The sequence below is a fragment of the Scyliorhinus canicula genome, chromosome 5 (genome assembly GCF_902713615.1).
Source record: "Scyliorhinus canicula chromosome 5, sScyCan1.1, whole genome shotgun sequence".
NCBI lineage: Eukaryota > Metazoa > Chordata > Chondrichthyes > Carcharhiniformes > Scyliorhinidae > Scyliorhinus > Scyliorhinus canicula.
In genome coordinates, this window is record NC_052150.1 from 105466613 (window position 1) to 105479093 (window position 12481).

The 12481-nt window shown below is 46.9% G+C and overlaps 1 protein-coding gene across 3 annotated transcripts in view; it reads left to right on the plus strand.

The window, feature by feature from the left end:
- agmo (alkylglycerol monooxygenase) overlaps nucleotides 1-12481 on the plus strand; it is a 496116-nt gene that overhangs the window by 282205 nt on the left and 201430 nt on the right. For all 3 annotated transcript variants that reach the window (XM_038797483.1, XM_038797482.1, XM_038797481.1), the window contains exon 7: nucleotides 1575-1640. In XM_038797483.1, the coding sequence (XP_038653411.1) occupies nucleotides 1575-1640 (66 nt within the window). The remainder of the gene's footprint in view (nucleotides 1-1574; nucleotides 1641-12481) is intronic.

Sequence of the window (12481 nt, forward strand, 5' to 3'; positions counted from 1 at the left end):
GACCCTCCCAGTATCATACTGAAGGGCCCCTCTAGAGTAGACCAGGCACCTGTACTGCATCTTCAGGATGCCAGAACGCCGCTCAATCATGCCCCTGCATGGTCGCTGCATGGACGTCGTTGTAGCGGTTTTCCACTTCGGTCGGTTGCCTCCAGATAAGCGTCATCAACCACGACCGCAGTGGGTAACTCCTGTCGCCCAGGAGCCAACACCCAGCCGGGAGTGTTGCTCAAAGATGCTGGGGATCGTCGAGTGTGCCAGGATGAATGCTTCATACACACAGTTCCCCTCCTCGCCGCATCCTGGGTCCGGTCGGTGGCCAGAACTGTGGGGGCCTCTGGTCCTACCTGCCGCTTGTCCCTGCTGCCAGGGCTACTGTCAGTGCCTGGTCCATGCCAGCAGTACGCTGCACGGCCCCCGCCCGGTGGCCCCCTATGTATGAGTTACTGTGGTTGATGCCCCGGGTGGGCCGCGTGATGCCCTGCTGGTGTACAGCGGCTGGTTGTGGAGGTGGTATGGCGGATCATGGGGTGGTGGCACCCATATGGCCAGTGACACTCTGCAGAACCAAGGGCCAGGACGGGATGGACAGTGGGATGCGCAGCAAGATGGCTGCCTTGTGGGCTGCGGCAATTGTAATCCGAACCTGGGCACTGCGTGTGGGGATCACCCCACCCCGGAGCCAGCGCCCCCCCCCCCCCCCCCCCCCCCATCGTCAGCACCCCCCGCAGCCACAGTGCCAGTTTCAGATTTTTAAAAGCACGAGTGAACCTCGCCAACGGGAATTCACTCCAGTGGAGGCGGAGAATACTGGGTCAGGCCAGCTAATGGTATGCCAGCGGTGTTTACTGCACGTGTATTCTGGAACGCATTGACAAAGCTGTCGAGGCGACAGAGAATTGCGATTTTGCGTGAAACTGGCACCCGCCACAATTTCAGCATTGGAACCTATTCTCCTCCCAATCCGCATCTCGATCCTGACGTCGACCGACAGAGAATCCCTCCCCTGGTTTTTGGCCACTACACCTGTCATTTATAGATACAAATATATGGACGGCTTGCCAAATAGACATTAATTCATACCTGGGGTTCTAGCAAACCGTTCTTCATCTGAACTCGCAGCCTGGATGGATGTGGAATTCTGATCCCAGATCCCAGAGCGTACATTAATTACGAGCATAAATGGAACTATTCTGACTGGTTTTAAAAACGACACAGACTGCAAGGCCAGAAGAAAGTATTTTACCTGTGATTTACGACTCAGGGAAAATGGTGTAATGGCCTTGTCTATTGCATGATGGGGACTACCAGGAATTGTTTACCCGGCTTGAAATCAGGACTGACAGGGGGGGAATCAAAATCTAAATGTAAAACTATTATTTAGACAGCTGCTTATTTGTATTCTATCAGTGTGAATTCCTTTCATTTTAATTGATTGTTGTGAAGAGGGAAAGGCTCCGCAGAGATGGTCAAGGGAGGAACCATCACTATTTGCTTATCTGCTTATTTGTGACAAAGTTCACGAACCCAAATGTTAAAATAATTTGTGTGTTTCTGCTTACCCTTTCCTTCAGGACGGAATAAATATTGCCTCGACAAGAATTATGCTGGAACTCTTATAATTTGGGACAGGATTTTTGGTAAGTAGCTGAGAGTGATCTAGTTTGGTTAAGAAGTCTTACAACACCAGGTTAAAGTCCAACAGGTTTGTTTCGAATCACTAATTTTCAGAGCACAGCTCCTTCCTCAGGTGAATGAGGAAGATATGCTCCAAAAGCTAGTGATTCAAAACTGTTGGACTTTAACCTGGTGTAAGACTTCTTACTGTGCTCACCCCAGTCCAACGCCGGCATCTCCACATCGTAGTTTGGTTAAAAAAATTAGAGTTACTCAAAGGCTATTCAGTGAGAGAGTGTGCAAAGACACTTTTATCTCTAACACGTATTCACGCCACAAACCAACGCTGTATTTGAACATAGTGCAGAGTAAGACAGTTGAAAACAGCTACACGGAAAGATCCCACCTCAGGAAAGCTCAGAAGGACTATAAAAGTTCAATGGATTGTAGCATTCTTGCACTGCAGACTCCCTCTTCCCCCAGCCCACTTCAGCATATTCCATCCTGCGGAGCTGGACAAAGTGTAGAGAGTGGATGTAAAAATGTCAACACACATGGTGAGGAGTATTCTCATGAGGGTGATTTCCATAGACTTTCCAAGGATTTTCACTCGGCACAGTCAATGGTTCCATATCTCGAGTCCCACAGGAACCACACCTGTTGAATTAATATTCTCCTGTCAAAGGTTCCACATTACTCAGCCCCTCAGATGGAACAAGTTGTAGAGAATTAACAGAAGAAGTATAATGAATAAAGTGATGACACGACAAATGTGTCAATGGGCTGGATTCTCCAATTCCCCAACTGTGGGCGAAATTCTCCGCCCCCCACGACGGGTGGGAGAATAGCGGGAGGGCCTTCCCGACATTTTTGCTGCCCTCCCGCTATTCTCCCACCCCCCCGCCGAAGTCCCGACCCGAATCGCTGCCGCCGTTTTTTTACGGCCGGCAGCGATTCTCAGCTGTTAGATGGGCCGAAGTCCCAGCCCTTTCCGCCGTTTTCACGAACGGCAAACACACCTGGTCTTGCCGTTCGTAAAAACAGCGTCACAAACTCGCTTTTTATAACCATGGCACCGATTGGCACGGCAGTACCACGGCCGTGCCAAGGGTGCCATGGGCCCGCGATCGGTGGGCACCGATTGCGGGCAGCGGGCCCAATGCCCGCGCACTACTTGTCCTTCCGCCGCCCCGCAGTATCCATTCGCGGGGCGGCTGAGGGGCAACCCGGCCCGCGCATGCGCGGGTTTCGCGCAAAAACGCGATGATGTCACCCGCGCATGCGCGGGTTGGAGTCTTCCAAACTGCGCATGCGCGGCTGACGTCATATGACGCGTCAGCCGGCGCTAACTCCAGTAAGCGGGCTTAACGATTTTCGTTAAGCCCGTCTTGCCGGAGCCTACGGCGTCGGGCTGCTAGCCCCGACCGGGGACCAGAATCGGTCCCCCGTCGGGAAGGGGCGCGCTGCCGTAAAACCCGCCCGGGTTTTACGGCAGCTTTACGATTTCTCCCGTTTTGGGAGAATCTCGCCCTGTGCGTTTCTCGATGGTGCGCTATTTACTGGTGGCAGGATTCTCTACTCCCATCACTTGTCAATGAAGCCACCCCACACCAGCTGCAAACCTGTGGGAGGGGGTGAGCTGCCGGTGGGAACAGGGTATCCCAACGGCCGGAGAATTCCAGCCTATATTAGTGAAAAAAAGAATGAAGTACTGTGTAAAATTTTCTTCAGCGTGCTTTATTTTTGTATTTTTAAGAACGTTGGTAGCATGCAGTCCCATTACAGGTGAGAAGGTGTAAATAAAGTTAGACAAGTGTACTTGGACAGTTTTCATTAAAAAATTAGGGCGGCACGGTGACACAGTGGTTAGCACTGCAACTTCACAGCGCTTAGGGACCTGGGTTCGACTCCGACCTTGGGTGACTGTCTGTGTGGAGTTTATACTTTCTCCCTGTGTCTGCATGGGTTTCCCCTGGGTGCTCCGGTTTCCTCCAACAGTCCAAAGATATGCAGGTTGGGTGCATTGGCCATCCTAAATTGCCCCTTTGGGTGGGGTTGCAGGAATAGGTTGGGGACTGTTCCTGGGTAAGGTGGTCTTGCGAAGGGCCGGTGCAGACTTGATGGGCCGAATGGCCTCCTTCTACACTGTGGGGATTCTATGATTCTATGTGGATGGTGGTGAGAAGAACTGGAATATTATTATGTCTACCTTTTGGTGTTAAATCACCATTGTAGAGACATGCATAACCTGCTGTGCCCAGTTGCACAAGGAAGTATGCTGGCAAAGTACAGCTGTGTAGGGCGTCTCCTCAAAATGACCAGATTACTTGCAGGATCTCAATCCAAATTGGTCAGACAATATGTGAAGCATAGGCTATACGAGCTCCACCAATTGTTCTAGGTCTTCAGTAACCTAACAAGCAGACCTTAAAGAGGCTTCTAGACTTCAGGGTGCTGCTGGAAAAAAACATCAGGAAAATTATTGATGCTTGGAGGAGCAGGAGTTGTGTTGTCTGACTATTGATTTTGGAATTGCATCATTAATTTCATGCCAAAAAATGGTGCATAGGGACAAAAGTATGCCATTCACCTCCTGGAGTTGGTTTCATCAAGTCATAGCTGATTTGTAAATCTAATTTGTCTACCTGCTGTGATTCCAAATTGTTTAATAACCTGGAGCTAGATTTTAGGCATCTCATCGTGGCAGGAACTATGGCAGCTGGACCCACTTAATCATGGGAGAGGCCCTGTGTCAATCTCAGGATGGCAAGAAAGCTTTCCCCGGGGAACTCAGAGGGTGGAAAGGACTGACACAGGATTCCATGCTGTCAGTGGCAGAATGTCACTTGGGCTCCATTTTAAATGGTGTCCTGGGCGGTATTCTCCCCTACCCGGTGGGGCGGGGCGTACCGGCGTACCGGAGTGGTGCCGGAGGGGGTCTCTTCCACCTCCGCCATGGTGGAGGCCGTGGCGGCGGTGGAAGAAAAAGAATGCCCCCACGGCACAGGCCCACCGGCCGATCGGTGGGCCCCGATCGCGGGCCAGGCCACCGTGGGGGCACCCCCCGGGGTCCGATCGGCCCGCGCCCCCCCCCCCCAGGACACCGGGGCCCACTCCCGCCGCCTGCTCCCGTCGCCACCAGAAGTGATTTAAACCACATCAGCGGGAGAGGCCTGACAGCGGCGGGCCTTCAGCCCATCGCGGGCCTGAGAATCGCCGTGGGGGGCCCGCCGACCGGCACGGGGTCCCGCCGACTGGCGGGGCGTGATTCCTGCCCCCCGCCAATTCCCGGGTGACGGAGAATTCCGGCCACGGCGGGGGCGGGATTTACGAAGGCCCCAGGCGATTCTCCGACCCTGCGAGGGGTTGGAGAATTCCGCCCCTGATCTTTCAACCCTACCTATCATGGGGTCCTCAGTGTGGGGGGGAGGTCACTCCACCTCATGCACAAGACACCCTGGCTCAATCCTTGCTATGGGAAAAATGCCAATCTGGTACCCTGGCAGTGCCACCTGGCAGCCAAGTGGCAATGCCAGGATGCCATGCTGGCACAGCTAAGGTGCCCGGGTGACACCAGCAGTGCCAGGGTGCCACTCTACCCAGAAGGCAAGCACCTGGTGGCCTTTGATCCCCTGGGCGACCCCTCTGGGTGCTTTTCCGTCTGGTCCCCATTTGTGGAGACCAGCACTGAATGGCGTTACCAGGTCTCCGATGCAAAGGGGTTAGATCTCAATGCCTTGGGTAGATCCTGCTCACAATGGGCGGGATTCAGAGCACAACGTGTCACGTGATCGCGTTACTTCTCGTGAGGCGTGGCGAGCTGGGAAGATCCCGGAAGAGGGATCTCCTGCCTATGCGCCTTTCGGGCATAACACATCCAATAGATCGCACCCCTAATCTCACAGCATTCTGGTGATGGAAATCTAGAAATAAGGACCAAATGCATGACTTTGAACTGATGTTTCAATGAGGTCATGCTCCACTTATCTCACAAGCCTGAATCGCACTTCCCCAAAATGTTAAACTTGTCCTAATTCCCTACTTGAAATAACCAGTGCGGTCAATCACTCCCTGAAGACACCTAGTTGCCTGCTTTTTAAAATCATTGATCCACCAATGCGGTACGAAGCAATGAAAGAAACCTTATTGTCATCAATGCTCTTGGTGTTGAGCAGGCACGTTTCATTAATCTCACCAGCGGCTGATTGAGTTAACGTGAGGCAAGGCATTGTTTAATTTGGTGCGCAAATGGCTTTATTCCAAAAAAGACAAAACATGCAAAACACTTGAGTATGATGAATAACACTTAGTATGAGCAGTTAATTTTCTGTTCACGCACTGTTACAAAAATAAAGAATTTGTGTGCACCAGCCCATCGGGTACAAATTTAACTTAATGGAAAAGCTTCAATAGTTTGCTCCCGACAGACCTTTTTGATGTCATGTCCCTGATCCACAGAAATGAAAACAGTTTGTCAACACCACTGTGTTCAACATCTTCCGAATAATCAGGCATTACTCACAAATAGGCCACTGTTGGGATCTGTGCAAACAATTGCCTGTCAAATATTTACTTTTCATCCATATGGATGACCATAATGTGCATAATGCTATCTGGAGAAGCTACTCTCTAAAGCCAGCTTCTATGCGAAACACACATTTAAAACCATTTATATGAAGTCAAATTATTCTGAACCATGAAGTGCTCTTCCTGTCTCAAAAACATAATTTCATCTTGCCATTATTTTTTGATTAATTTAGCTCAACAATTCCTGCAGCATTTATAACAGGATTCAGAAATCTGGGGTAAAACAGAGGGCGGGATGTTCCGGCCACTGCCACTGGCAGGATCTTCTGATCTCGCAGAAGTCCACAGAGATTTGAATGGTTTACTGCAGGGCTGGAAAATCCAGGCCAGTGGGTGAGATTCTACAGTCTCATCTGTGGCGGGACCCATTGCGAGCGACAACAGAATATTTGACATTCCAGCCAAAACTCCATTCTTTCAGCAGCACTGAAAAATCCCAGCCATGATTGAGGACGGAAGATTCTGGCCTCAGTTTCTGTACTTCCAGGGACTTCATTTTGTGTCACTATTTCCATCACATCTGGCTGAAACACAAGAAATTGATCATCTTGATAAGATTATTTAGTGCTCTATAAATATCTAAGTTTTCTCATCTGGGTTTTGGTCCTCCCAGTTCCACAGTTCTCTCTGACTCTCACCGCTTAAACAACTTGAAGCCATGTTATTAGAATCTGTCTACAATTCCTGCTGCCTCGGAAAGGACCCCACACACCCCGGACATACTCTTTTCCACCTTCTTCTGTCAGGAAAAAGATACCAAAGTTTGAGGTCACGTACCAACCGACTCAAGAACAGCTTCTTCCCGACTGCCATCAGACTTTTGAAAGGACCTACCTCGTATTAAGTTGATCTTTTCTCTACACCTTGCTATAACCGTATTATATCTGCAGTCTCTCCTTCCTTCCCAATGTACGATATGCATTGTTTGTACAGCATGCAAGAAACAATACTTTTCACTGTATACTAATACATGTGACAATAATAAATCAAATCAATTAGACAACAGTACTCGCTGCTTCAGTAAAATAACAATAATAACTGGGATACATCTTTAAAGTGGGAAAAGCATCCCAAGGCACTTCACAGGGGTAAAAGGAAAATATGAAGAAGAATGTCCAAAGTCTTATTCAAAGGGATGATTTTTAAAGATGGTTTTAAAAGCGGACAGAAGTGAAGGGGAACCGAGAGCTTCTAAATTTCAGAACATGGGGCCTAGTGGCTGACTGCTGTCAATGGTAGAGTGAAGGAGGGAAATGCAGATGAGAGCGGAGTCATAGGTGAGGAGAGTTTGCGGGGAACTGAGGTTGGAGGGTTGTAAGGCTGGCGGACATTGCAGAGATATGGAGGGACAAGACCATGCAAGGATTTAAACACAAAGATGACAATTTTAAACTTGAGGCATCGAGGAGCAGGAGCAAATTTCAGTAAATGTGGACAAGGGTGATGCACACACGAGACTTGATTCAGGATAAGATATATGCATTAATGATAGTTGACGTTTATGGAGGGTGTAGGATGGTAGGCTAATAAGGAAAATGTGATATTTTTTAAGGATAGGTTTGCAGACCACGAAGGTACAAACGAAAGCATTATTGGAAAGCTGTTTTCTCACAGGCTATTAGGATAGATTGCCTGTTTGCCCGTGCAAATGGCCAATGATGTCATCAATGCATCACATGATCAGCCTCTTAAAGTGGCCTTGTTCTAACTAGGAAGAAACAGGAATACATAATGCTCTCTTCATTGTTTAACCGCTTAACTGTTTAGACAAGGATCCTTGCTCACGAGTTACCATCAATGAATGCTTCATGTTTGAACAATCCTTTCAGCCTGCCCATTTGTGACATGATGATAAGGAGTGGATCAGATGTGTTGGATTCCATTCTTCTGAGATAAATTCTGAATTATTACAAATGCACTATGGCCCATTGTCTCCAACAAGTTGTTTAGGGTAACCAAATCTTGCAAACATCTCACCCAGTCTTTCTTTTGTTCTCTTTGAGAACATACTCTTCATAATGACTTTGGGCCATTTTGAGTGCGCATCCACCACAATGAAAAACATTTGTCCTTCGAATGGTCCAGCATAATCTACATGAACTCTTTGCCATGACCCTTCTGGCCATTCTCGTGAGTGTAATTGTACTAGTGGTGGGAGATTTTAAACCTTTGAACATGCCTGCCTTCTCCTCGATTTTACTATTGAGCCCTGGTCATTGAAAATAGATTCTGGCTATCTCCTTCATCCTCACTATCCTACAATGACCTTCATGAAGTTGGTTTAGGACATGTTTCATTGACAATGGCGGAATGATGACCCTCATTCCCCAGAGGAGACAGTCAGCCTGTACAGATAATTCGAGTCTTTGGATAACATATTGCTTTAACTCTGAGTTTGTTCTTGCGGTCTTGAATCAAAGTACCATGTCGATAGCTTCTGACAGTAGTGGATTATTTCTTAACTTGTCCTGTGTTTACAGGAGTGTTATCGACTTCTTTGTTATAGAAAATATTACCGCTCAAACTCTGCATTGATGATTTGTGAGCTAAAGTTAATCTAGAGAGTCCATTAGCATTGCCATGGTGATTTGAGTGATGATATTTAATCATGTATATATGTGTTGACAACAGCAACACCCATCTCTGCATTGGACTCACTGCACGAGATGAAATATCGGCGGTGGTCTAAATATCATTGTCAGTGGTCAATGATCCATTCGTAAAGTAAATTTCCTTCCACATAGGTATTGGTCAAAACATTTAATTCTGAGTATTTCAGGACTTCTAACTTTAGTGGTGTCTCTTTAGCTTGTTCCAAGGCCTTATTTCACTAGTCTACTCATTTCTATTTCCTGTTTTGACACATGTATTGTGTAAAGGCTTGAGAATAGTTGCTAGATTAGGGACAAACTTTCTACATTAGTTTAATTGGGCCAAAAAAGATCAAAGTTGATTTACGTTATGAGGTGCCGGTGCCTCAGTTATGGCTTTTACTTTTGAAGACGACATGTGCATTAATGTTGTGCCCCAGCTAATCAATAGAAGATTTGAAGAATTCACAGTTAACCTCCCATACTCATAGCCCATAATCTAGTCTCTGGAGTGCAGCATTTAAATTTTTGAATTTCTAGTCCACTTAGAATTTGATCCAGGACACGTTGGAATAATGCAGGTGCGGAAGCGATGCCAAATCAAAGTCTTTTATAGCTGAATATCACTTTGTGTGTCAGGATTGTCCAATATTGTTGTGAATCTGGAGATAAACATGACCAAGATCAATTTTACTGAAATGCTGGCCTCCACCCAACCCAGTAAATAAATCATCAATTAAAGGCAGAGGGTACCATTCTGCACACATTACTGAATTGGTAGTGACTTTAAAATCACCACATATGCATACCAAATCATCTTCTTTTATCATGGGTAATATGGCTGTGGCCCAATCACTTAGAATAACAAGTTTGAAGACCCGAGTCTTGACCATCCTCTCTAATTCTGCCTTGACCTTAGGACTGATGGCACCACTGATCTAGCATTTAAGCACCTTGCTTGACTTCCGTCCTTAATCTTTAGCTTGACTGAGATCTCTTTCATGCTTCCCAGCTCTCCATTAGAGACTATGGCATATTTCTTCAGAATCTTTGGTAGACCTGCTTCGGACTCCGAGGTGAGATTCGCCTCGGCCTAGTTTAGGTTGATTCTCTCCAGCCAGGTTCTTCCTATTAGGGCTGGATAGTTATTTTTAACGATGTGCAGGGACAAGTTTGTAGTCTGTCTGTAGAGCTGCACATTTACATCAATACGACCCCTCAATGGAACCACTTCCCCAGTATAGGTATATGTGACAATATGTATATTGTATGGTAAATGGAGGGTTAACAATTTAATGTGAATGCATCCAACCACTAAATGGTGGATATCGTGATGCCCTTGATTCTGAGAGTAGGTGATTAGGCGGAATCGAGAGTAGCTGTGTTTTCAGAAGCCCTGTGGACAGAATCATAGTTAGTTTATTTATCATCATTTATGTCTTAGTAAGTAATTCTGATCCATTTAGTTGTAGTGTTGATAAATTAGCTTTGTTCAAAACATAACTTGGTGTTCTTTGAGAGACACTACACTTCGAAGCCATCCTCATCCACAAAGCAAAGGAGGTCACAGTATAGGTTTTTAGTATTATCTTTGAGGGGTTTCAAACGATATGTCGTAGTTTCTCTTGGTAAATGCTGCTGCAGTGTCCACAGGAATTCCACTCAGAAATTCCAGCCAGTACGTTCAGTTACAGTTTGTCATCTGACTGTGACTCTGGTCGTTTTTCATGCCTTTTTGTATCACGTGGATCCTTTTCCCTCGATTGAGTTTTCCATTTTGTACACTCGGTTCTTGCTTTTTATAGTTTTTGTTTGGAACTTGTTGTTTCTTTCCCCAACATGCATGTTTGATGAGACCCTGCATTGTGATCTTTGCACTAACAGTCTGCTGCTGCGGGCCCAGTTTTTGCACATCAATGGCAATTTCAAACCTGTGTCTGTGTTCGGGTCTCAGCTGATATTTTATGGATTCTAGTGCTCTAACTTAATTGTTACATTTCCTTAGCTGCTAATTCCATAGAGATCACGACTTCTTTACGTTTAAGTTGCCTCCAGTTAACAGCCTTTCTTGGATAGCTTCGCTTCTGAACCCACACACTAGTCTGTCTCGAATGGTGCCGTTTAAGGCATCTCCAAATTCTCAGTATTAAAATAATTTCTTCAGAGTAGTTACGAACTGTGTGATTGATTAATCTTCTTGTTGATTATGTTTATGGAACCTCTCGGCGATGACCAAAGGTTTCAGTGAGAAATGGAACTACAATATCTCCGCAATCTCATCATAGGTTTTTGAGCCTGGTTTCTCTGGCAGCACCAGACTTCGCAGGAGCTTGAATGTTTTTCTCCCCACAGTACTCGGGAGTTCGGACTGCAATATCTGCCACAAAACTAAGGGCAGCGTGGGAGCATAGGGATTAGTACTACTGCCTCACAGTACCAAGGACTTGGGTTCAATTCTGACCTTAGGTGACTGCCTGTAGAGTTTTCACATTTTCCCATGGGTTTTTTCCATGTGCTCCAGCATCCTCCCACAGTCCAAAAGTATATAGGTTAGGTAGATTTGACATGCTAAATTACCCCTGAGTGTCCAAAGATGTGTAGGGTTAGGTGGGGTAATGAGGATAGGGTGGGAGAGTCCACCTCGGTAGGGTGCTCTTTCGGAGGGTCGGAGCAAACTCGATGAGCCGATTGGCCTCCTTCTGCACTGTATTGTTCCACTTGTCTTGTCCCTAGACTTCTGCTCCCATCATGCCCATCACTCTCTGATCTTCTTTACTGCTATCTCTATTCATTTCTGTCCTCCCCGCTCCCTCCCCTCCTTCCACCTCTCTGATCTAATTCTCTCGCTCCACTTTCTCTCTGTTCCTCCTCTATGCTAAGTCACGCCCCCTTCCACCCATCCCCCATGGTACCTTCGTGCCCCATCCCCTGCCACCTCCTTACCTTCCTCCCTCACACAGCATTCACCATGGGAGATTCTCTGGAGCCATATGGAGATTAAAAAATATAAACTAATGACAATCCAATACAGCTCTCCCTCAAATGCACTTAATAGTGAGTTTTCTGGGGTGGAGGGTGGGGGATGGGGGGGGGGGGGGGGGGGGAAGGTTCAGGGGGGAATTTGTTATTGGCTGTTATTGTTTTTTTCTATATAAAATTGAAAAAGGTGAATAAAAATATTGGACTGGATTCTCCGCTGTCGGGAGGCTTTGTTTTGCCGGCAGCCTGAGAGTTTCCTGACGGCATGGGGCTGCCCCACAATGGGAAACCCCATCGACCACCCGGCGAAACGGAGCATTCCGAAATCTGGTGGGACAGAAAATCGAGCTCATTGTTTTTAAAAAGAATTGGGGGCTTGAGTTCTGCATCCGTGTCCCAACCACCATTTTTAATGGTCTACGTAATTATCCCCTCATCCCTCTCTCCTCCTTGTCTCAGCCTCTTGCCCAGCCCTGCCTACTTAATTTGCTCCCTTCCCCCTAACCTGCAAGGATCCAGTTATCTTCCTTCACTTTGCTTTACCTGAAGGCTGCATTGGCCTTGATGCCCCGAGTCCAGTGTCCCTTGAGACCAATTAAGTAAAAATAAATTTAATAAAGTGTAAAATAGTCTGATTTTTGGTTTCTGAAGAGAAACAAATAAGGCACTGTATTTTGATGCCAATAGAGAATAGGACAGTTGCACAT